This window comes from Passer montanus, unplaced genomic scaffold (genome assembly GCF_014805655.1).
Source record: "Passer montanus isolate IOZ18808 unplaced genomic scaffold, ASM1480565v1 scaffold4, whole genome shotgun sequence".
NCBI lineage: Eukaryota > Metazoa > Chordata > Aves > Passeriformes > Passeridae > Passer > Passer montanus.
The window spans coordinates 16,037,284-16,063,549 of record NW_024368818.1 but is presented as its reverse complement, the minus strand read 5'-3'; the positions used below and the strand labels follow the sequence as shown (position 1 = coordinate 16,063,549).

General features: G+C 39.5%; 1 protein-coding gene across 5 annotated transcripts in view; it reads left to right on the top strand.

Annotated features, from left to right (window-relative positions):
• DLG2 (discs large MAGUK scaffold protein 2) overlaps window positions 1–26,266 on the top strand; it is a 982,417-nt gene that overhangs the window by 135,477 nt on the left and 820,674 nt on the right. For 4 of the 5 annotated variants that reach the window (XM_039718592.1, XM_039718586.1, XM_039718590.1 and 1 more), the window contains exon 1: window positions 18,287–18,750. In XM_039718592.1, coding sequence (XP_039574526.1) covers window positions 18,721–18,750 — 30 coding nt within the window. In that variant the 5' untranslated portion in view covers window positions 18,287–18,720. Of the gene's footprint in view, window positions 1–11,472; window positions 11,572–18,286; window positions 18,751–26,266 lie in introns of those variants that run through there. The other variant, XM_039718578.1, reaches the window with a different exon arrangement.

Here is a 26,266-nt window from a genome sequence, read left to right as displayed (position 1 = left end):
GTGAGGTGGAGGAAAGAATTGGAGGGCAGGGGAGGGAAAGTTAAGCTTGAGATTTTAGACAAGGATTTTTGACAGAGCAGAAATGGAAGGGGAAATAGTAAGAACAACAATAATAAATAATTTGAATATACAAAACCAGTTACACCTTCCATCTACTGACCAGTGATGAGCCAGTGCCTGAGCAGTGACCTGTGGCCAGCTTTCCCCCTGGCTTGCATACTAAGCATGATGCCATATGGTATGGAATATCCTTTAGATCACTTGAGGTCCGCTGTCCTGGCTGTCTCCTCCCAGGTTCTTGTGCTCCTCCAGCCTTCTCGCTGGTGGGCTGGTGTGAGAAAAGTCCTTGGCTTAGTGTAAACACTGCTTAGCAACAACTAACATCAGTGTCTTATCAACTTTATTCTCATCCTAAATCCACAACACAGCCCTGTACCAGCTTCTAGGAAGAAAATTAACTCTATTCTAGCTGAAACCAGGACAACTAAATATACAGAAGAGCACACAGAGCTGTGTTCTGTTGGCATAAACAAACATACAACTTGTTGTGAGGCTTCTGAATACAAACAGAATTGGAATTTGAGGCCCTGCTAATGAGAGGTGAGGTTGTACACTAATGGTCATAAGGGTGATTTGGGACATTTCAAGCAAATATTCATCAACAGTGAAAGTATTTTCAAGTTTTTCACCTGTCATTCTCCAAAGTTTGTATCTACATCTCCAGCCAAATCCAGCCTCCTCAATGGCAGATACATCCCAGCAAAAGGAGAAAGTCTTACCTAAGCTGCATGGGCACATTGCAAATACATAGAGTTGCATAAAGCTTTAGCATGAGCTGTTGCAGTCAGACAGTTTTTAGACTGGATTTATTGCCTCTCCCAGGGTTTCCCTTCTGATAGTGTCATATGGACCTCCGTGTCAGTGAGCTGTGACAAGGGCACTGTTTCTCAGGTCAGCTCGAGCTGGTACCTCTGAAGGGTTCCTGGTCCAGGATCCATATGGAATGTGCAAAGTAGTATGCATGGAAGGGGCATTACACAGAAAAGGAGACTTCCTCCCTGCAACTCTTGGCATTGCCTGGTGCATAAGCATCTGCACCTTTTCTCAGTGTCAGCTGCAGCTGGCAATGAAATTTATTTAATTAAGTCTCAGTAGCCCTTATGCTTTTGTGCTCACAGAAGCCCAAACCCCTATACAGTCCATGATTTTTTAATAACTTTGGTAAATGATTAGTGTTAATAGCTCTTGGATCCTCATACAAAATACAGGTTTCTGCCATCTCTCCATTAGGCAATGAAAGATTCTCATCCAGCATTGAGGTTATGACAGTTGTCACAAAGGAAATTGTCAAGCATTGGCGGATCCATAGAGCGCAACCTTCTGCAAAATATTCAGGGAATGTTGTTTTCCCTTTTAATTCACTTTGTTGTCTGGTCATCAATTTAGGGAGTGTGATGATGTAATCTGCAGTTTAATGACCTGATTCTTTCTACTTAACTTACCTTTTGGGTCCTTTCCCTTTGATATGTATTGGTGTGAAGTGTTGTAATGCTTTGTAGGAAGGAAGCTGGATGAAGAGATATGGCACTACGTTTTGCCGAAGGTTTTGTTTAGCTGCAATCTTTTTGCATGTCAGCATGAGTATATGTGATTGTGGAGCTCTGCAGCCATGACTTAGCAAGGCGGCTTGCTGCTGTAATGACAGCCACTGCTTATTTCCCCTCCCTTTGGCTCTGGCTGAAACAAATATTCTTCTATACCAAGGTTTCAGGTGCTTCAAGCAAAACTATCTTGAGAAGTAAAAGTCATTACAATATTCTTCAAGGCTTTGATTTTGTGTTTTTTGTTGATGGTTTGAGGTTCTTTTTTATTTAATGCAGGCTTTATATTCTTGTATTAGTGTAAAACACCTTTGGTTATCCTAAATACCACTTTATGATACATCAGTCCTGCTCTCAAAATGAAAATAGTTTTATTACTGCTATTGAGTAGACTTAATTTCACTGACAAAAAAAAAAGACACAAAATTTAATGTCATGTGAAATGCGGATAGTTTCCTCCTCTGTAATTTCTCTGGAGGTGTGTGTAAATAGGAAAAATCTGTGTGGGCCAGTGGAGGAGACAGGAGATTGGTTTCTATTCTTGGATTTGCTATGGACCTGCAGAACATCATGAGATAAATCAGAATTCACTTCATCTGAGTGACTCCTTTTTTTAATCATATTTCCTGCAAGGTTATCATGGAGTACATAGCACTGTTGGGTGTTTCTCCTGTTTTGAGTTAGAATCCCAGAAGGGTTTGGGTTGGAGGGGACCTTAAAGATCCTCTAGCTCCAACCCCCTGCCATGGACAGGGAAACCTTCCAGTAGACTGGGCTACACAAAGTCCCATCCATCCTGGCCTCCAACACTTCTACAGATGGAGCATCTGCAGCTTCTCTGGGAAACTTGTTCCAGTGCCTCACTAATCTCTTGGTAAAGAATTTCTTCTTAGTACCCAACCTAGACTTGTCTTCTTTCATTTTAAAGTAATTCCCCCTTGTCCCATCACTGCATACCCTTGTCAAAAGTCCCTCTCCAGCTGTGTGGTGGCCTCTCTATGCACTGGAAGGCTGCAATAACGGCTGGATCTTGTCCTAAGCTTTGTGTGGTAATACACATACAGACTCTTGTTCTCCTGACAGCTGAGAGGGATACAGCCCTTTGAAAGCAACCTTTCTAGCTCTCCTGACCAAAGCAGAGGTATTATAGTTAGGAATAAATGAAGACACCAAGAGGCCAAGGTAGCCCACAGGAACCATTTCACTAAGTCCATCTCCATCAAAAACTCTAACCTTACATTCATAAATGTCCTATTATCTCTAATTTGAGGTCAGTCCATGCCAGCTGTATGAAACAATGGTTACTAAGCAGTTCTTCACCTTGCACCTGAATATAATTGATAGTAATTAATACAGTATCTCTCATTATGCTGTTACAGGGGCCCAGATAGAAATGCAACATAAGCAGTTAGGTAATTGCAATTTAATTGGAAAGAGCCCATTTGCAGGGCTACAGAGTTGGTAAAGGTCAGTGGGCAACAGCAGGCTCTGCTACACTGCACAGAGGGAAGGACAAAGGCTGTCCTCGTTCTCTCTGTTCCTTCCATCATAGTGCCACTTGACCATACCTTCAAAAGATTTGATCCAATTCCTTGGACATCCTGAGAGTTTAGGAACCAGTTCTGTCAAAAGAACTGTTCCAGGATAAAAGTGTAGTTAAGATCATCATGTGCTGCATCAGTGTGTATGAAATATGGAAACTGCTCTGGAAGATCCTCCTGGCCTGGAGCATGCCGCAGTGATTTGCTCAACTGTTTTGCATCTCTGCAGTTAGGTTTGCTGCCTCAAATCTATTGTGCACCTTTCTGAAGAGAGATGTTCATTTAACTAAAAGAAAGATGTTAATTTAATTTATTTCTAGTTTTCAGGGGAGAATGTACTAACTGGGGACTTAGACTTACTGTGTAGGTCTTCTGTTAAGAACTTGACCTCAAGCAATATATCCTAGGGGAGACTACTGGAGTAGTAGTTGAGCCAAAGGGCTGTACATATCCTTGGGATTTTTGACAGACCTAACACTGAGTCCTGAAATTGGTAGTGAATATTCCACACTGTGCTAGGAATATCTTTGGAGAAAAATAATATTAATTTTGAGAAGAATTAAAAGTGAAAAGCACAATTAAAAAATAGTGTGTTATTATAGCAACCAAAGCTTTTTTTTTTTTTCTTTCCTGGTTGTTTAAAAAAAATCTACACTGATGCAATAAAAAATGACACAAGAGAATAAATGTATCAAGTTGTTATGGCAACTGAAATATGTAGGTTGGAATTTATGTATCCAGAACTTCTGTGTAAGTAAAATAAACATTATCCTTTCTAATTAAAATAGCATGCAAAGATTATTTAATTTAAAATCATTAGTCATGTTTTCCCTTACAATTAATGATTTTTTTTTTCTGTTTCCAAGTATTTGCTTCCAGCTGTGGTCTACTTGTATTTTCACGGCAAGATTGTGATTTCACTAATATGAGCTAAAGTGTGGAGGGAGTCCACTGAAGCTAATGAATAAAATGTCAGTGTGAATGTGTGCAGGTGGGCACAACTGGAATCAAACCATGTGCTTTAGCACGTCACTCTTGCTGCAGGTGACCTTTCTGCTTGCAGAGCCTCTTGCCAGGTGTCATTACCCCATGCTTGAAGGGATCTCCCAGCAACCACAGCTCCCTCTCTTTCTTCTCAGTTTGATACAGTGCACATGGAGCTGCTTCCAGAGCTTGTTTCTGCATTCAGCCTGCCCTCTTCAGCTGTAGATTTTGCTTCCAGGATATTTTATGATAGCGAATTCTAAATGAGCATTCATTAATTATGTTCAGCCTTTTAATTTCTCTAGTCCTTTTCCTCCAGCCTTCATAGGAGTTCAGTAATAGCTTCTGCATTATTTGAAAGAAATAGATCTTTAATATCCCAAATTACTCTTCATGTTTTATCTTCTTTATGCCCAGCAAAGTGCAGGCTGATAGCTGAAAGGTAAAAGAATGAGGAGAATGATCTGACTCAGATCCCAGCGAGCTGAGGAAAATGCATTTATTTGTTTCGTGTTTTAATCTCATTCATTTTCATGTTCAGAGGTGTCTAAATTTGCCCTATGGAGTTTAAAAACACTGCTACCAAGAATGTTTGGAAAATACCCCATCAGCAATACATAAGTTAATTGTCTCCATTTCTTGCAGGCAGATACTGCCTGGCACAGAGCTACAGCAGTAGGTGTGTCTTTGCCTGAAAACTGTAACCAGTCTGTCCAGTCTTATTCTTTGAGTGTCATTTTCATGCATCTGAACTGTAAATTATTTATCTCTTAATCCTTGCAGCAGAGTTCATCTTTGTGATTTTTTTTGCTCATGTTTTCTCTTTGCCACATGATATCATGCCAACCACCGCTATTCAGTGTGCCAGGTGTCAGCAGGGGAGACTGTACTTGAGCAACAACCCTCTCAAGGCTTGTGTTTGCAGGGGCCCTGGTGGCTGCACAGTGCCCTGCTCTCTTCCCTTCCGGCTCTAAAAATCATCACACATGGCAGGGTCCACCATTGTGTGAGCTTGGTGACTCTCTGCTGCCTGGGGAAGCTGACACATGAGTGCCTTGATTTGTCTCCCAGCTTGAAAATAAATCTCTGCATGAGCTCTTCTCTTTTCTGCCCCCTTACTTCTCTCTCCTGAGACCCCTCCGGGAATACTGCATCCAGATCACAATATGGGAAAGATGTGGACTGTTGGAGTGAGTCCAGAGGATGGGGCTGGAGCATCTCTCCTATGAATTCAGACTGAACTGGAATTTTCAGCCTGGAGAAGAGAAGGCTCCTGGGAGACCTTAGAGCATCTTTCTGTACCTAAAAGGAGCTTATAAGATGGGCACAAACTTTTTTGTGGAGCATGTAGTGGTAGGACGAAAGGTAATGGTTTTAAACTAAAGGAGAGTAGATTTAGATTTATATATAAGAAATAAGGGTTTTTTTTACAATGGGAGTGGTGAAAGCCTGGAACAGATTGTTCCGAGAAATGGGGATGACCCACTCCTGGAATCATTCAAGGTCAGGCTGGATGGGACTCTGAGCAAGCTGATCTAGTGGAAGTCTCTCTGGCCATGGCAGGGGCATTGGAACAGACAAGCTTTAAAGTTCCCTTCCAACCAAACCATTCTATGATTCTGTGACATGTGATGCTGGCGACAGAGCCTGGATCAGCAAAATTAATCCTGTGTGTGTCTTATGGTCAGTCAGTCACCAGGTTTGAGTTTGTGGGACCAAGTGACTCCTGCCAGCTTCATCTGAGCTCTCTGTCCGGGAGGAGGAAAGCTGGTGGATGAGTTGGTGTATCCTCCCTGCCTGAAATTCTCTGCCTGGAAAGTCTGTTGTCTTCCTGTAGATCAGAGTCACAGTGCAGCTAGATAATTGTGTGATACAGATAGTACAGAGAGAAATCAGGTCTGAGTGTGGGTTTTGTATTAGTCCAGCAAAAGTGACTACTCCAGTAACTGATGGCTTGGATGAGAGCTTTTAGATGAATGCTCAAATCTGTGCTGGGGACGAGAAAATGCAAAGTTCACCAGTGACATTCTGACATCCAGAAACACACCGAGAGCAAGATTTTCTCTCAGGAGGGTGGAGCAGCATTAAATCAGATCCTGACCTTTCTGAGACACAAGTCCACAGCCAGATAATTGTTCCTGAGCTGTAACACTCTTTAGGGCTGTCATAAAATTTTCTGAAAGGTTGAATCCATATTAGTTAAAGTGAAATCATAAAAATCCCAGGGCAAACTAAATATTATTGTGATATTTATGCTCACTTTCAAATACAATAACTTAAAATAAAACACTTGTGATGTGATTTGTACAGTACAATCCATACTCAAATGTGTATTTTTCTTCATTCACATTTACTGGTCATATTGGAAAGAATGGTGCAGAAGGAACTGAAGAACATTGTTGCAGGGCTTAGCCATGAGACCTCATAGTGCTCTACAACATCACTCTGACTTAAGACAGCTGCAAAGTCTGAGCTAATGCAATGTGATGTGGAGCAAACCTTGATGTCATCAAAAAATGAGCAAGAAACCTTAACATGGAAATGGAAACAAAATCCTTTCTGACATCTAAATCATTTGACATGGAACTATGCCTTTCTATAGGGCCTTAGAAATGAATACTGAATTAGAAAAGAAAGCTCTGCTATATTATTTCTGGATTGAAATTTAGGCCCAGCTGAGGCAAATTAAACTGCTTGACTTCTGTGGGGTTATATTTCTGATTTTAATTTCTAGCATGACCTGCTCTGGAATTGTCTGAGTTTTCAGTGATATTGATGAAAGTCATATCCTGTCAAAAAAATTTGTTGAATGACATTTCTTCCTGTAATAAGGAATATAAGAGGCATGGAAATAGGACTAGGAAAGCACATCATTTTATGGTCTCTAGGATTATTTCTCTGCATGGTATTGCAGGAAGGACTCATCAAGCCCTCAATGATGCTTTGTTGCCCACACCCTGTCCAAGATGTAAATTTTTTTTCTTTTTCTTTTTTTCTTTTATTTATTTTTTTCCTGTGGTCCAGTGATGCTGACAGCACATTTAGGAGAGCTATCAACTCTGTGTAGGTATGGCAGGAAGGTGCAGAGCTTGGAGGACAGATCACAGGCACAGAAGGCATTTGTGCTGTTGTTGGCACGTTGTAAAGGATGAATTTGACTTGATTCCAGCTCTGGTTCACACACAGCTTGAGCAGAGCGTGAGCAGGTTGGCTGTACCTGGCACAGAGGTGTACTCTTTTCTTTGCTAGTAGCAGTGTCCTGCTGAGCATTTCAGTTCAGCTCAGGTTGCTTCCTAGTCCAGCATAGCTGCTGAATGAATTAATTTACATCAATATGCTCTAAAATGGATAATTCCAGCATATATTATGTTGAAATGTAGCTTTTTAGATGTTCTAATGATTTTCAAATATGCTTGCTGTAGAAAAGTTAATTAAATAGAGGCAGTATCTCTCAGCATTATATGTTTCTGGGTGCATTTGATTACCAGGATGATCGATTTCCTGACAGATATCAGCATCCAGAAGTTAACAAATTGCCGGAGTTTTTTATTCCTTTCCTCTCCTCATGCAAATCACTTGGGGCAAGGAGGCATTTATTGACAGGCTCTCATGACACTGGAGCAGAGCTACCGACTGGTGATCCAAAGTGCCCAAAGACATCTCGGGCAGCCTCTGTTTTGAATTTCTCTCACTAAAAGCTTAGAGGAGAGTGTTCCCCAAGCCAGTGACTGTAGGGGAAGGTGCATTAGCTCTCTGAGCCTCAAGGCAGTTGCACACTTATTTGGGCTCATAGGTTATAGTTCCTCACACTTCCATCCACCCTCCTGGGCCCTTTATAGAGCTGATCAGCCTTTTCTAGCCACATATGCCCTAGAAAATATTCCATGTGTGTAAATAAATTCATAGTCCTGGAAACAATATCTTAGACTGTAGAAGAGCAGAATAAAGTTTGCACTTATGTTTCCTGTTTTTAAAAAAAAAATTTTTATATTCTCAGTCTTGGGCTTCACCCCAAGAAATAAACATGCGGTAGCTATTGGGGATGGTTATAAATTACTCCTATTGATATATCCGGTATAAATTCTGGAAATTCTGTAAATTTTTACACTAGACTGGGGAATTCATCCACCATTATATCATGGCTTGGCTTATTATATCATAGAAGCTCATAGAAACCTCATATGCCATAATTGCCTGTGAGGGCAGATGCTCCTTCTCTCTGGTTGCTGGCTCAGACATGAACTGGAACCTGCTGCCTGCTGAAAGTGGAACTGGTGCCTTAGTCTTTCATAACTCTTATCTATGTACTTTGACAAAATTAATTAGGCAGAGTTTTATTGTCAGTTTATTGTGTCAATTGTTCATGTCCTAAAAAGCTACCTGCAAGATGTGTTATAAGCACAGAAAAACTTCATCGAGCACTGTTAAAATTAGACAAAATTAGCAAGGTAAGTAATGTGGTTACTGTTTTATTAATAAATATTTCAATAATGCTGTGAGTTTGCACAATGAAAGACACACGCTGAAGAGATTATGGTCTAAATAGCATCTGTTAATTATAATCACAATAGATTAGTGTTAATTATGCATAAAATTAGAAGGTTGCTTTAGGTGTGATCTGCAAGGCTCATGGTTACCAAGTGAAGGTTTGACTTGCCCTTGCAACATTTGCTTGTGAGATCTCTTCTGTTTCTCTGACCAGTTTGAAGAGAATAAGATCATGCTTTCTTCTGTGAAGAGTAAGCTAGAGTTGTTCCAACTACCAGCCCTCTAGATGTAGGGGTGTGATAAAAAATCTATAGTTTTGGCAGTAGTTGTAGTTCAAGCTTGAAGTCATTATTTCCAGAGCCTCCTGCAAGGATGTCTGAGCATGGTGCATGTTGTCCACTGAATTTGTAGTGTGTCGTGGTGGGGCTGCCAGTTCTGCATCTCCTGGTCATGGTTTAGGAATAATGAGGTGTTGCTGAAGCACTTCCTTTGCATGGGCAGGCAGCTTTTGGCTGAAAAGTATACAAATAATTTTAAGCAGAACAGACTTTTTGTTGGCCTCCAAAGGGAAGTTGTATGTAATTGAGAATAAGAAAAGACTTGAATCCAAGATTCTTAGTTTTTAATAAATCTGTCACAATGCACAGCAAGTATTCTTTCTATCTCTTGGATTATGGAGTCCCACATATTTCATAAAACAGAATTAAACATCTCTTGGTGTTCAGATAGATTGCTAACATATGCTTTGTTTAGGTTGAGAAACCATGTATTATTTTGCTGATGATTATTGAACCTTAACACACTGGAACAGAGAGATGTTCCAGATTTATTACAATTACTCTTGCTTGGGCTGTTTGAACCCCCTAATGTCCTTGATTTTCTGCTCTTTACAATGAATTTGTGACCCATTTCCCTAAGGAAAACAATAGAAACATTTCATAGCATCTTATGACATTGCTTTTTGTTCTTTCAAAACATTGGAGCCAACTAATGGTGAAAAATTTAAGAAAAAAAATGTAAAATGTAAACAAAGTTTCTTATCCTGTTTTGCAGCTGCACTCAATTGATAAATGCTACCATAGAAGTTTCTGCAGAAGCTTGTCAAACCCATTTAGAGAAGTTGCAGGAGCTGAGCTCTTTTAGCATCAGGATCCTTTAAGTCTTGATGATTAGAGCAAATAAATAATGTATTGATTTGAAGTATAAACTGTTGCCTGTAAATAGTAACAATGAAAAACATTTATGTCAGGTATTCAAAGAAAGCAAAGATGAAGTGAAAATTTTATGCATAATTTTTAGCTCCTTGAAAAACCAATTTTCTCTTCCTAAAAGAAACATTTAAGGAGTTGCTTGGATTTTCTGTAGGCTCTGAGGCAAGATCTGGGTTCAGTTTCCTGCTGTCCTTGAAAATTTTGGCCTTGTTGTCTTTTTATCCCTTACTCCCTTCCAGATTACAAATGGAAGATATGCAACACCCTTTGGTGACTAGATACCAGCCAAGGGAATAGTGTAACCTCAGAGAGGACTTGTGGAGTCCTGTGTACTTAGCCCCATGTAATGCTGAGCTGCTGGGCCTGATCCAACCTTTAAACACAGTCTTTACTGGAGCACGAGGCTCATCCATTGGTTCCAGTGAAGCTAAAAGCACGTGTCTAAGTAGTTGGCTGGACTGGGGCCAGCACTCAATCTTTTGCTGGACAGAGCCCTAAATAAATAACCAAGGATCAGAGGAGAGAACATTTGCACATGCGAGTGTGATTTGGCTGCTTCTGTGGCACTGGCTTGTTGTTTTTAAGTTGTGCTGGCAAAGGCTGCTCTACTTAAAATGCTAACAATTTCTTTCCTGTTGTGTTAAAATTGACTGCACTCCTGCGGGATGCCTGCACAGGCTAAAACAGGATGGGTCTAAATCACTCAGGGTGTTTGCAATGCCTGGCACCCACAGACACAAGACACTAAACTCTGTTTGAATCCTCCCTGCTTTCCTATTTGTGCTTTTGCAGAGTGCTCAAAATTTTTTTGAGATCCAAGTTAGAGGCAGTCATCACATTTCATTCAAAGGCTGACTCTTCAAGCACATTATTGCAGGGCAGAGCATTGTAAACAGAGATGTCATTTGTAATATTTACTGTCTAAATGTAAAATCTACAGTAATATATTAGATTTCCAGCAGGAAAATTGAAAAAACAAATACAGCCATTTACTGTGTCTTCTGCCAAAGATACTATTTGAAGAAATCCTGTGTGTTTTATGAGGGTTTTGTGTAAGCAATGTAAGATTAAAATCTGTGTAAATCAAAGAAAAGTAACAAAAAAAATGCATTTGAATTTAAAAGATTTACACATATGATTACTAGTCAAGCATGAGACCTTATAAAAAATGTTTCACTTAGGAGAATGTCATGACTTAGAAATAAGAAAACAAACTAGATAATTTGTTTGTTGCTGTAAGGAGGTATAATTTCTGCAGGTACTCCAGATGAGACCCCTATCACAGTTCAGCAGGTCTTTTTGCCAGGGCACTGATTTCCTTCCTTATGTTTGTGTTCTGTTGTCGAAAGCTGCAGAGCACCTTGAATGCCTTCTGAAGTCACACAGAGGCTATGATAAGCATCATCTTGCAGATTTAGCCTTTTAAGACTTTCACAGACATCCATGAGAGTGCCTGTAGGATTAAACACATAAAGTTTTGCATGAAAAAACACTGAGGTGAAAATCTACTGTGTAAGCCACCTGATACTTACCTGAATTCAGGCTACCCTTTTGTGTGTCCATGATATTCTTTATGTTTAAATGTAATTGAATTAAAGCACACATCTCAGTTACTTTATTTATGTCTTTTTCCACCCTGCTCTTTAGCCTGCAGCTTCCAATGAATCAGAAGGATCTGGCCAACGTGGTGAATGCAACAAAGAGAACCCGACTTTTGAAAACTATGTGGTAGACATGAAGACAAAGGTATTGTCCACTCTTTTTTTGTGATAGGGAATGAAATCCTTGTTTAATGAAGTTTTGCTGGAGGTGAAGTCTGTAGGACATACTGAATTTGAGTTTCTGGATTTTATTTTATTTCTGCTTAATGGCTGCATGAGGCTTCTGGCTGCATCTTATTGTGGTATATTGCTAGCCCTGGGTATTTTATGCTGACCTAGGCAGGATTTAATTTTTATTTTTATGTAAAAGTCTTGTTTATATTGGTGACAGTTCTACAGATTTGCTGATCTCAAGGTGGTTTCATTTCAGTTTATTTTTGAAGTCCAAGTTGTTGCGCAGTTAGTAGGTTTTATTCCAGGTGTTTTCAGTCTAAGTGCGTGTTGTAGTTTCTTTTTGGTCTGGAGTCAGTATGGAAGAATTTGAAAGTCAGAAAGTGATGATTTCTGTATGGGCAGCCAAATGATACCTATCATATAACTCTGCTGAATAGCATTACTTCATGGCTGTGGTAAGGGGCAGTGTTACACTTCCCTGTCTTGCTGCATGCAAGTGAAGTCATAAGTGTTTCATTATAGTATCTCCATTATTTTCATAGGTTCACAACTTGGCTGGAGCAATTCCCTTGGGCTTAGATATTGTTATGTGGACTTTGAGCCTTGGTGTCATTGTGTATTATTCCTTTTTGAAGTGAAAGAAACTTATTAAGTTTCCTTTTAAAATAAACAAGCTGGAAACATGATGAAAAGAGACATTAACTGAGCTGGTGTGCTTGTGTGGTACCTTGTAGACTTCAGTAAAAGTTGTTTCCAACAGTAGAAACTTTCAGATTATTCCTCCTGTCTAAAGCTTTTCCATGTTCTTTATTTCCACTTCTAGATCAATGTATCTGTTCATTACATTTTAATAATCTAAAGATTATTAATTTTCTGACATGATTTTCTGAGTTTCTTGGGTTGTTATGTTCCCAATTTTCCAATCAGAAGAACTTTCGTACCATATGGTAGTGTGGTGGTGCTTGATAGTTGAAATATATATATGCTTATATATACTATATAAGAACATATATATTCATTGAAATTTATCTTTATATTTATGGAAGATTTTATTTCTCCAAAGGAAGGAATTATAAAAAGTTTGATATATGCCCTAAATATTGTCTCCACAAGGATGTTGTGAAAATCATGGGATGTGGTTGATCTCATCTCCATTTCACATGATTTCTGTTATGAATGGCCAGCTGAACAATGCACCATCCTCCTACTTAGAGTCCCTGCAAACCCTGGACTGCATGTTTCTCCATCAGCAATTCTATGTACTACATTTTCATGCTGTTCATGTACAAAGTGTACCTGAGAGGAAACTGAAAATTGGCATATCCATTGCCAAACTCGAAGAGATTCAGAGCTGTGAGTGGTGTTTTGTCCAGTTCTCAGTACCATGGGATAGTAGATAGCAGATGTTTTGTTTTTGTTTCCAGGATCTTGTGGTTTAGTGTGTCAGTTCACTTCAAAGCATCATTTCGTCTGATTTTTTTTTCAAGTGAGTGTGCTTGAGTGTTAGTGGCTGCTATGACAGTGACACCTAGCCATTTCAGAGTGGCTACATGTTTGAACATATGTGCCAGAGCTTTTCAGTTGCTGATGATCAATTAGTTGTTAGATTTACTTCCCCAGGCGAATGCTCAAGAATGAAAATGAACTCTTGGTTCACCATTTATCTTGAGAATTGAGAACCACTTGTGGACATACTGCCCTTGAGTACTGTGTGATTCTGTTGCAGAGCATCCCAGCTTGCATAAAGCCAGCAGAGCATTTGTAACCAAAACACTTCTTTTTGTTTCAGAGTAAGGGATTTGTCAAACAAGAAAACAACTGTGGATCTGTATAGGAAATAATAGATAGAAAAAGCATGAGTTTTAAACTAACGGAGGTTGTGGGACTTTCGAAAGACTAGCTTATACAAAGACCTTCAGAGCTGTAGGATGGGCCAAGGACCTCTGCCCTATACTCAGTGATGATGAAAGTGTATGTCCTACAACCCTACAGGTCATATTGTGTTCCCAGCTTGCTATACTGCCTTCTCATAGGACCCCAAACTGGTGAGTATGTGGCAATGAGACTGCTGGAGAGGTTGCACTGTTTCAGAAGTAGCTTGTTTGGTTTTTCTTCTGGGGCAGTTGCTTGATTGAAGTGGTGCAAGCTCCCACATACTACCTAAAGGGGTGGTAAGGTGGGATTGTACTTGGGGTAAGAAGAGAGGGAATCCCCTCCAGAGCTGTGCAGCAGAAACTTTTTTTTACTGTGGCTGTTGAGCCCGTGGCCACCTAGGCGCACAGACCTTGTGGAGAAGTGGAGCTGCCTATCCACCTGTCCCTGTGCCCATTTTATCATCTACCTTCAGGCTTTAAGAGGCAAGGTCTGCTTCCCTACAAAAAAGAGAATTGTCTATTTCTTCTCATTGGAAAAACTACCAGCTGGAGAAATTGGTCAGGACTCCAACATTGATTGTGCTAAATAGCAGTGAAATTTGCCATGCACTGGTGAAGGGAATGATTCGTGTTATAGCTTCTGTCTGAGACTCTTTTGGGCCTCAGGCCAGTTGCAGAGCTGCAGCTCTTAGGGCTGCTGCTGTTAGGAGGGGGAAGAATTGATAATTTGGTGATCTTTAAATTAACACCAGGACTCCTGGGCTTCTGATTCAGCCTGGGAACTACATTAAAATTCTGAGTGACTAAAGTATAAAGAACGTGCTTTCTGAAATTTGTATTAACTTATCTTTCTGGATGAAGAAGGATTTATTCTGACATTTCATCTGTAATACCGCTTTTAACTACATATCCAGGATCTACAAGATTAGTAGTTTCTCTCTCTTTTTTTTTTTTTTTTCAGTGTACCACAAAGCAGCCTTCATAAAGAAATTGTCTCATGAGATTTTCCCTTGTAGCATGTACTTACTCAGATCACTTGAATCCTGGTGTTAACCTACTAAGTAACCAGTTAGGATCCACAGGAACTGGGTTCAAGTGGTATAAGTGAATTCTGGCTGTAAAGACATAATTTTCCAACTACATCAATTGCTCTTTTAGCAGAGGTAATCAGGAAAGTATTTATTTGTAGCTTGTTTGAATGCAATATAGAACCTGAAAAGAAGAAAGAGAATATAACCTGGCAATGTAATACCATCAACATGGGCTCCATAGAACACAATTTAAGATATATTAGGAGTAAATAAACCTTTCTCTATATTTAGAAGAGCATGTGTGTGTTCATGTGTTCTCTGTGTAGGTGCATGGAGCTCTAAATAGTCACTGGCTAAATTTTTCAAGATGCTGACATTACTAATGCAATGTTAGCAGTCTGGTTAGGTGCCTCCTTTCTTTGTGTCTGCTACAAAACTTGGAGCCATAGCGCTCATATTTTTCATAATTTCTACTCTTTGAATAAAAGAAAATAAACCAGTTATGCTTTAAAAATTTTTTAGCAATCTATTCTTTTTCGCAGTTTTTGCTTTATAAAATTTATGTTTCAGAAGAATTTAAGTGTTTGAGAAGGTGCATAATGAAAGATTAAAAAAAAATCAGAATATTTTCTAATGAGTTTAGTTTTTACAGAAGCTTGTTTTTACAAATATTGAAAGCAGCGAGATGTTGCAGGCTCTGGTTCTAAATATAGTGGCCTAATTAACCCTGCTTTGGTTATCCAAGTGGAAGTACCTGGATACAACGAAGACTTTAATGCCTGAAAAGAACATTAAGTTGTCCAGTGTAGGCTGCCTTAAAAGACCATCCCATTTCACCCACTCACCTCATATTGCTGGTTTTTGTATGACTTAAAAAGAGATAGCTTGGTAAATTTAGAGGAGAAGGAAGCAGTCAGCTGGGCAAATGATTTTCACATGGTGATCCACAGAACCACTGGTGTCACAGTAGGAAATAGTTGTTACTCTTCCTATATTCCCAAGAGTCAGAGCTCATCATAGAGGTTATTTTTTACCATCTAAGTTGACTGTGAGCAACTATAAACCATGTCTTTTCACCCCAGATGGGTGCTCCTCATTTTTTTTTAGTTTTTGGGTCAAGCCTTTCTCTAGTAGATTTCAGTCAGGATTATATGAACATATAAGAAGAAGGCTGAAAGAACAGAGGAAAAAATAGAACTAAACAGTGATATGACCTCCAGAAATTAGAGCAGAAGGAGGTGTTGCTAATGAAGGGTAAAGCAGTCCTAAGGAGTTGAAAATCTCATTCTTGGGGAGAAATATGAATGGAAAAAGTATCTAGTTGTTGAAAGAAAATTAAGCAGCTCAGCCTGTTTTTGGGATCTGGGATTGGTTGTTAATGGACACGAGGGACTGAATCTTTGAAGAAACACTAGAGACCCATTGATAGTCATCTGTTGCCAGTCACTGTGTTTTAGAAGTTACGACTGGGAGCTCTGGAAACCAAAATCAGCCTGTGGAAGTTTGAAGCTGGGGTCTGCATCCCCAAAAGCATGTCTTCCTTCTGTCTTGGGCTATGGGAGATTATAGGGATAAAAAGTAGGTGGCAGTATTTTAGGGAGCAAGCTGCTCAATTATGTGTTAAGCTTATGTGCAAATCCTGCCCTGTTAAATGCTCATTGTCATATTCAATGGAAGGAGGTGGCAGTCAAAAATTGGAGGAGTGCAGGAGGAAGCTTTTTGGTACACTGAGGGAGCTGGGTGAGTCACGTTCATGTAAGCCTCCCCAAAGGTTTGAAACCCTCTGTTTTTCAAATACACTTTAAATAGGATCATGAATTCACTGGGATCATCTCACAAGAGTAGAGTTGCAAGTAGAAGCATTTACAGATCATGTACTTAGAGACCAATTTCAAAATACATCTCCATATGCCAGTTTCAAGTCAGAGATGAGATTTTGCAGCCAAGTCATTAGGTAATTATATGTATGAAATACTTCACACCTTACTAGATAAGCTTGAATCTATCAATTAGAAGAGAACAAAGTGTTGGGTGCTTTACACCCAAGTGTTAAAATATCTGCTGATTTTAGAATTGACTGAATTCACTTTTACCTAATAATGCTTAGAGCAAAAGGGTGACTTACGTTACACCATATTAATGGGTTAATTTCCTCTTAAGGAGATATTGAATTTGTTCTTACTTCAAGGATGTTTGGAAGTTCCCTGTTTCATGTAATCTATAGTTTAATAACCTTGTCTGATTGGCTACTGGACTAAACCTGTAGGGAGTAGAGAGAAAACCTGCAGGTTCTAGCACAGCCTGTAAACACAAATCAAGTTTGTTTTGTGCACATGGGTTTGCTCAGAGTGAGTTCAGCCTTAGACACAGTTCTAAGTGCTCTGGAGAATTTCTCTTTAAGATGTTGTATCCACCAGGACTTTAATAGTTGGGGGAGGGTTGATTGCTCTCTGACCACATATCTGATTCACTATGGATTTTGTAACTTTGGTAGCAGTGACCTCATTTTGGCAAAATAATATGTGTCATTTACTGCGCGTCTCACTGCTCCAACAATCACGGGAATATTAGGGTTATAACCTGAGTAATTTATGGAAGAGAGATGACTCTTAAATAATATTTTATTTTCTTGGAAATGCTTATTTTATTAAAAACATATTTTAACTCTGAGTGAGAATGAGAGATCCTCAGCAAAGCACCCAGGGGAGATTGTGCTGTCCAGTATGTTGAAAAGGTGAATTGTAATGTATGGGTGTCTAGACATTTCCTCTTGTTGCTGTCAACAGTCCAGTTGGCTGTATTTTTTTTTTTCCCAGTGAATAGGAGCATTGATTTTCCTCTCCCTTTGGCCAGAGCTTTCATTTTACATATCTTTCCCCTTCTGAGTCTCTTTCTCTCTCCCTCCCTCTTTTTTCTCTCTCTCTTCCTCAATCTGGAAGAGAGGGAAGCCCGTAAGAGCTGACAGCGAGCTTTCTAACTCAGAATGATTCATGTAAAACACCTGAAAGGCAAGCTCTGCACCAGCATCACTGCAAGAAAGGTAGGGCTGTGGGGGCTTAAACAGTCTGTAAAACTCCAAGCAGAACATAGAGAACATGAGATAAATAGATTAAGTCTTTGAATCTGCCAATGATGCAAGAAAAGTTTGGGAGAAAATTTAAGGAGTGTTTAAGCTCTGTTGTTAAAGGTCCTTTCTTTTAATTAAAAGTTTGATGTATTTTTCATAGGTGGGAAAAAAAAAGGTTCCCCTACAAAGCTTTGAATAATGTATGTGATGTAGGGGTTTTTTCCACGGGTGGTAAACTATAATTATATCACTGTTGTGCTGACAGATCCACGTGCATGTGTAAATATGCAAATCCTGGTTCCTTCCCCTGACTGATTATTTTCTGCTACAGCTAAAGTTCGCCTTATCCAGCTGTTATTTATATTCACTTCCCAAATCCGAATCTGACCCAGTAATTCTGAGCAATTGTAGCTGTGACGCACGAGTTCTCACACACACCTTCATGTTTCAATCATGCAATTCCAGCAATGTGTGTTTGTAGCAATCATGCTCTTAATAAAACCCCTTACAACCCAAAGCAGTTGTTTTGGCAGAGAAGTGACAGCACTGTGATAGATGGGCCCGATAGTTGTGTGTTTTGTGCTTGCTCTGAGTTAGTAGGGAAGAGGAGGGAGAGAGCGAGTGAAAGGGGGGAGGAAAAAAAAGACTATGAAGGAGAGAGCGGGAGGGAGAGAGATTGAGAGAGAGAGAGAGAGAGAGAGCGAGAGAGAGGCTGAGAGAGACTTGGCAAGGGAAATCTTATGGGTATACTGAAACAGCAGATCAGAATTGTGAAACCAGAGCTAGGGCTGAAATGTGATGCTTTTGCTCTTTTGTGCTTGTTGTGGTTCTCATCTTCCCATTTAGAGGGCTGCATACCATTCAGCAGCATATTTTGATCTCAGATTGAACAATGCAGCAATCAAGCCTGATAAGCCACCTGGAAGTTTTGCTTGAGACGATTTCTAGTGGGTTTACTGATCCCTGTGAGCATCATGACTGCCTTTAGCATTGTGGAGGAGGACTCGAGTTTCTTATGAGGGCCCCACTTGGAAAAGCCGGCTGTGCAGATTCAAGCCTCCGGTTCTGTTCATGCTATTCAAAAGCCTTTCCTCACCCTTGCTGATTTATTTTTATGATTTACATACACTCCTGTGGAGATTTACAGAATGGATTGTCTGTGCATTGTCACGACCAAGGTAGGACTGGAAACATTGCTGTTCTGTGTACATATTTCTCTGCTATTTTTCTGTTCCTGTAATTAAATGTATTAAGCATGTACTGTGTCAGGTTGCAAGATAAAGTGATGAATAAGCTTTGCTTCCACGAGCATTTTGTTCTCTTTATCTGTAGATTATGCAGTTTGTTTCTATATGACTTCCTAAATGATATTTTTTTACTTTTTTTTTACTAGAAATGCAAAAAGGATTTCATATTTTATCTTAGCCTATGCTTGTGTCTATTAATAACTCTAGCAACTAGAGCACTTTCAGAATACATGGTATACTGCACATATTTTCTCAGCTTATCAGTTTATTCTGTAAACTAAAGAATAATAAAGAAAGGGGCATTATATGGGTCCTAGGATTTTAAGGAGGCCAATCAGATGTAGTTTAGATAGTCATGGTGTTTCTGATTGGAGAGATGCAAGTTTCTTGTGGCTTATTGTGGGGGTTTTTTTTGGGAAAAATCATAGATTACTTTGCCTCTCTAGGCCTGAAAAATTAAATTGCCTAGGTCCCAATTCAGCACTCTTATACTGATTTTGGATCTAGCTGGACTGTTTGGAAACAGTCCTTCTAAATAATTTCTTCCAAACATGAATACAGACAACTTCTTTTCCACAACAGCGGCATCAGGCTAAGGACCAGGGTTAGGGACACTTCCCAACCTAAAGATCTGGTGTAGGGATAAGCTGAATGATTCCTTGAGACATCTTCAAACTTATCAAACTAACTTAATATTAAATGGCAGGGTGATGATAAGGGAACTCCCTTTCTGTTGCTACAGGGCAGGCAGCTCAGCGCATGTTTGCAGGCGCCTTTGCACGTGGTGGTAGTGGGGTTTGTAAGGAGCAGTTAGCAGGGAACGTCCAGCTTTGGGGTTCAGTGCTCCCTGTTCTACCTTGCTTTTGATGAATTTCATAGTTTCCACAGGACTTGCAAAATGGCTGGGGAGCCAGAACACCTGAAGGCTGCACAGATGATAAGGCAAAGCAGGGGTTAGCACTGCTGTCATTGCTGCTGTCATTTTTTGCGTCACAGCAGTGAAGATTGGGGACACCCATCTATAACATGGAGAAGGGCAGGAAGATATACCCTGGGCACTCATGGGCAGCAGAGAGGGGCAGTGGGTGGCCACTGCAGAGAGCAGGGAGCACAGTGGAGCCATGGAAACAGATGCCAGCTGTCATTCCCATCTTGCTGGTGGAGAAACCCATATGGGAAGAGAACAAGAGGTGAATGAGGCCACAGAAGGAGGATAAATTGGAGGAGGCTGTGGCCTCATTCACTTCCTGTTCTTTCCAGGTCCTCCTGGCTCCCACAAGCTGTGCTGAATCTGAGACTGTATCCTCAGTCAGCCCTGGAGTAGAGCAGGGGCACTTGTGGGTACCTGTTGATGCAATACCACTGAAAAGCACTCAGCAAAGGAGGTGCAGCACTGCTGAACAAAGCTGAGATGCAGGATCATGATAAACATCCAGTTTTACATGCCCAAGTGTTGTTTTCCAGTTCAAAGGGTTGAAAAGAAGAGCTGTGATTAGCTCTACTTCTGGGTGTCTTGTCGTGCAGTGGGGACCTGCAGTTGCAGCCATTCTTTGCCTAGAGAGTTTGGGATGGAGGTACGTAGAAATTGTATTTGGGGACAGGAGGAATAAGTCAAGTTTTAAGATGGTGTAATTGGACAAGAACATGCCCCAGTACCTTTTTTTAAATATGTCAAGAGACATCACTTATTTATTTTATGAATTGGTGCTGAAAGTTTTCCACGGAATATTTTCCCAGCGCCTTCTGGGAAATAACAAACATGGATTCACTTCCAGCTCACTACTGCTTCTGCCTTGAGCAGGGTTCCCAAGTCCATCTACACACATTTTTCCTTTCAGCTTTTCTGTCTCGAATCTAACAGTGAGTGTTTCAAATGATCTAAAAATTAAGCATGTGAGTGAGTCTCAAATATTCAACCCAGATATTTGGTCTTTGCTGCCAATGTTGGTGTTGGAATGAGATACAATGTGAATTGTAATCGGCTCTCTATTTGCAGGCATATGGAAATAACATAATATCATATGTAATTGAGCTGAATAATGGCAAAAGTCTAGTTTCAGAACACTTTCATATTGCAACAGCTTGAAACCAAAGAAGTTAGTGATTTGCTCATCTTATTTTTTGCCATATTTAAATAGCTGAACTAGTGTTGTACTGGTCCATAATCTGATCTTAATGGCTTTATTTTCACTGGAGTAACTCTCCTTCCTTTAACGCACCAAATTTTCTTATCTGTTTATGCCAATTTTCACTAGTATAATAACAGCAGACCTTTTTCAGAAAATTTCTTTTTTAAAAAAATCATTTTGATAAGCATGAATTCTACAGAGCAACAGTGTAGTCATTTTTGACCTCAGATCTGTTAATTGTCCAAATTTGAATAGCCATTTGTTTGATTTATGCAGATAATTGCCATTCTTTGTCTTGAAAAAGTGGATGTTGATGTCAGAAGGAGTAAATACATCAGGTTTATTCTTCAGATCTTAAGTAATAAAAAGGGAGTAAAAGATAAATACTTTTTAAACTGCAAAAGATGAACACTGTTCAAAGAGTTGATATTTTTAACACTTTGTCATTAAATTTAGTCTGGAATTTTTGGTATTTTCACACTATAGAAAATGACATAAATGTTGTGGTGGAGTGAATGTGCCCTTGTACATTATGTTCAATGGATATACAGATCTGTCTTTGAACTCTGTGTGGTAAAAGATAGCATCTAATAAAATTAATTTCTGGTATACCTTGCCAAATCTTAAATCCTACTGATGTTTTTCCAGCCAAAGTGTAAAGTATGTTTAAGATAGATTTAAGATATTAATTTGTACAAATACTTCCTATTTTTATTTCCTTTGTTTTTCCATGCATTTCTGAACACTGGACTACAGAAATGCTGTATCAGTCAAGGACAGCTTCTTATGGTTGTCCTGATTTATTTTAATTGATCATGTTCCCATCTTTCCTTTACTGTCACATAAAGCATGTTAATTGGTGGCATTATTTTATCATTAGAAAGAATTCAATATAAATTAAAGCTTAGGTTGAGGCTCCATCCCAGCAGGAGCACCAGGAGTTTTTGAAAGGGAAGAACATTCCCACTGTGCCTCCCAACAGTCAAAGGCAACATGCTGTCCTCTCCTGTAGGTACCAGCTCTCCTTCCATCCTTCTGCCTTTTACAGACTCATGAACACAACAGGAGCTGCCACTAGTGAAAAAGAACATAAATAGCTTGATGCTCCTCACTGGAACAGGGGCTGCTCCCCTGGAACCCCCAGTTCTTGGTATTAGGTGCCATAGAAAAGATGATTAGCTTTCACTGGGAATAAACCCCAAAAGCTTTCTGGCTCTAGTTTCTAGAAGGGAGAGCTCAGAGGCGGCAACTCTGCAGGCTTAAAACCCAGAAGGCCAATGGCAAGGCCAGCTAAAGATCTTGTCTCAGGACAGAGATTTTAAAACTTCCTGGGCAATCTAGACTAGTGGTTTAGTATCCTTAACATCGGTAATGCCCCTAAGAACTATCAGTGATGGTTGCCACTTACTTTGTTTGGGAGTTGTATTTTGAGGTTTGCTTAAGATCTCAGATTTTAACAGCGGAATACTTCTGTGTTTTGAGAAGATGTACACAAAGAAGAGACACCACTTAAATAATCCAAATTTATCCAAGTTCTCTGCACTTGCAGCAGTAGGATTCCTGTGTCCCAGAGCTGTGTCTTTCCGTATGTAAAACAGAGAATTTGCCTTCAGAACCAGGGAGAACACTCAGCTTGAACTTGTCTTTTTAGCTACAAAAATAAATTCCTGGCATCAAAATATTGAATATTCTGCAACTTTTACTTCTTTTTAGAGATTCTTGTTGTTAGCTTCCAGGTAAGCAGAGATTTACACCAGATTACTCACTAGACAGGTCTTACATTTAATTTGATTGTCACTGACCTCTCTGGAGCAATTAATTGAAAATGTGATTATTCACGACTGGAAAATGGAAAAAAATTGTTGGTGGTTTGTTTTGGTTTGGGGTTTTTTTGTGTTTTGTTTTGTGTTAATAAAAGGCTTGGTTCATCCTACTCATGAAGAAGTTTGGCGCTTTTTTCCCCATTTTTTAGCTTTTTTACAAATTCTGCATTAGTCTAGTCTGAAAAATTACCAATCTCCTTTCATGGCTGCCCATCCAGCACCTTTTCTAAAATTTAATTCACATATTTAAAGCAAAGACAGAAGGAACCCCCCCTATTTTGTATTGGTACTGGGAAGAAAAGCAGTAAGCTTGTTTATGTTGTTAACCCATCCTAAAGTTGCATGTGTACAATTTTGAATGACAAGGTTGCCAGGAGCCAGCAACATCTGTCTATCCTATTTTCTTCTGCTCATCCAGCCATCTATATGGAACAGGGGACACCACTGTGTGCACTTTAGGCAAAATTCTGAACAGATGTGTGATCAGAGCTCACAATATGCATGATGGTCATGGAAAATAAGAAGTTACAGTGGTCAGTGAAAGGACAAACATCTTGCTTATACACTGGGTGTGCTAGGACTTTTCTGTAGGTCTCTCCCACTCCACACATTCATCACCCCACTGTGTAGCATGAAGTTAAGAGTAAAGCAGAGGAGAGCTATAAAATTTGTTTGGCTATTTCACTTCAAAACTACATTAAGTATATAATTATAAATCCCTGTTATTAGTATGATGCTATGTGTTTGGGAAATGTAGGAGCAGGTCTTGTATCCCAGTAGGATACAGTGTATTTTCCAAGTGAGAAGGAAAACATCATTTGGCATTTAGCCTACAAAACTAGCTCCCAAAACCAACCCAGTTATCTGGAGGATGTTTTTAGAACATGGCTGAAGAATGGAAAATGTGGAGATGGCACCACAGGGGTGACCTCACTGTTCCAGCCTCTCTGATTTGGAGTGGCAGCAGAAGCAGTTCTAAGATGCTCTGAGAAGGGCAGAGTGGTCCATGAGATCGGGTCTTCTGCTGGAGATGAGAAGCAGGTTCACAGACTGTGTGCCAGCTGCTGGTCCCATTTTGCAGATGAATCCACTAGAAGGTTCAGTTGAATTATTGATTATTTGGGTCTGATAGTAATGCAAATAGCTAATAATTAGAATATTTACTTGTGCTGAGGTGACTTTGTCATAGGCCTGTTGTCCCATGCCTTCTCCCCTGTTTGATTATGTTAATCTGAAACATACTCAATATGACTTAAAAAGGCATATACTAAAAGAATGAGGTCCAGTTTGTTTTGTGGGACTTCCTGAAAGATAAGCTGTATGCATCTAAGAGGCTCTAGATCAGTCCCAAAATTAGGAAATTATAAAGCTTGATATAGATACTGAGGTTAAGCAGTGCTCAGGTGTTACAAACCAGTACAATCTTATCAAAACTAACAGAGCTGTAGAGAGAAATACAGCATGAGGATTTGATTTAAATTTAGCTGGATATGAAACAAACAAAAAAACCCCACATTTTTGTTTCTGCGTATTGTTAATGATCTGGGCAACATTTGTTGTTTTTTCTTTCCAAGACTCCAGGCTTTGAATCATTGCAGTTTGGAGTCATAAACTGGGTAGCTAAGTTTTTTTTGGGCTGAATTTCCTGGTTATAACAAACTGAAAACAAAGGAAACATAATGATTTCCCCCCAAGAGATTCACATTTAGCAAAAATCAAAATCTTTTTCTATAGTCATTATTAGGTGCTGATGAGCACTTCAAACTGTGGTGTTTTCCTGCCAGACCCTAAAAGTGTAATAATGCTGAATCCATACAATTTACATATAATTTAGTAAAGTCTCTTCTAAAGTGGTACTTGAGGACAGCTTTGATGACTATGGGTTGGCTGCTGGCTAAACTACACAGGCTTAGAAGAGTAGGAAGATCCTTTTCATTGATTACCATTTATCTTAGCTGGAAAATATGCTCAGGGATGTTTGACAGATGGGGAGTGTATCTGAGTATTTATTTCAAATCTTTATTTACCAATGTTAAATTTTGGAACAATTATTGTGAGACTCTAGCATTTGGATTTCAGACATTATGAATGTAAACTGATGAGACACATGTTGTGTTTTCTAGAAAAATAAAATCATTTGGGGAGGGGGGAGTTTCAAGAAAATTACACAGAACAAACCAATGTGCACTGCATATGTAATGTCTGGTAATTATATCTTGTCAAAAGCTCAACTTTTTCCTCCTTTATTCTTTAGAAATGTGATAATAGTCCCTTTTCCCTTGTAGTTAATTATAAATTTCAGGAAGAATTAAGTCTGTTAAATTTCTTCTTCCCTTCTTCCCCCTCCCTTGGTCTCTATGGCAGCAGCAGGAATGGAAAGGAATTACTTTGATCTCCATTTCTGGGTGACACTTCATTTCTTCTGAGCACTGACCTTGTTTAGTGCAACTGAAATTTTCAATAGATTTCATTAGATTATAATTGGTGATTTTAGAGAGATGTCTTTATTAAGACTGGTTATGAGCTATGAAAGGAGAAGGGCGATTTTTTTCATAAATCTATAAACTGAGAGTAGAAGATGTTCAATTAACAGCTCAGGCAGATATGGCTGGGGCTCGATACTGCACAGCAGTGGAGGGCTGCAGAGGTGAGGCAAAGTGGAAGAAGACACTGAGCAAGAAAGAGGAGACAAGAGAGCTTGATGCTGCCTCAAAAATAGTGCTGCTTAATGATAGCAGAGCTATACATCCCTTAGCAGGTCTTTTTTCTGATATTTGGAAGACCTGGGTGAAGGTGGGAAGATAATTTCCCAGTGCCAAAGTGAGCTGTATTTTTATGCATTTCCCATAGCTGGAAAAACAGAAAAATCTGTCTTGTGGCTCTTATTCTCGACATAAACATGTATTTATTTTCTGTGTTAATCTGTTTGATACTGCTGTGCAAATTTCTTTCTGTGTCCGTTCACCTGATGCAAGACTTCTGGAAAATGAGAAGATATGTGCAGTCAAGGAGAACGGAATGGTTATTTATGGGTGAATCATTAGGCCAGGGGTATGGCCTGCTATGTTATTATATTTTGCTCAGTCTGAGACCTCTAGTTGAGATCTACAATTTTCATGTCTCCAGAGCATCAGAGAAGAAAATTTGGAAGGATGTGGAGGACTAGCTGAGAATGTTCCACTGGGGTTGACTTCAGCCAATGCTTTTCTTACTAGAGACCTCACTAAAGGACTTGTATACAATTTCTTGTATTTGTATTCCTGGCCATTTCAGTGGAATGTGACCACTGTTGGCCATTTCAAATGGAATATGACCTGTGACTTCTTTTGACTTTCATCGCCAATATCTTCTCTAAGAATGAATATTAAGTCAGACCTTTGAGAGTCCTGCAGTTCAACCAGCCCTGAACATTTATATCCTAAATATCTTCTCTGGATTTTGTTCCATCTACCTTCAGAGCTAAGATATACCTCTGAATGTGTCTCCAGACAGAAT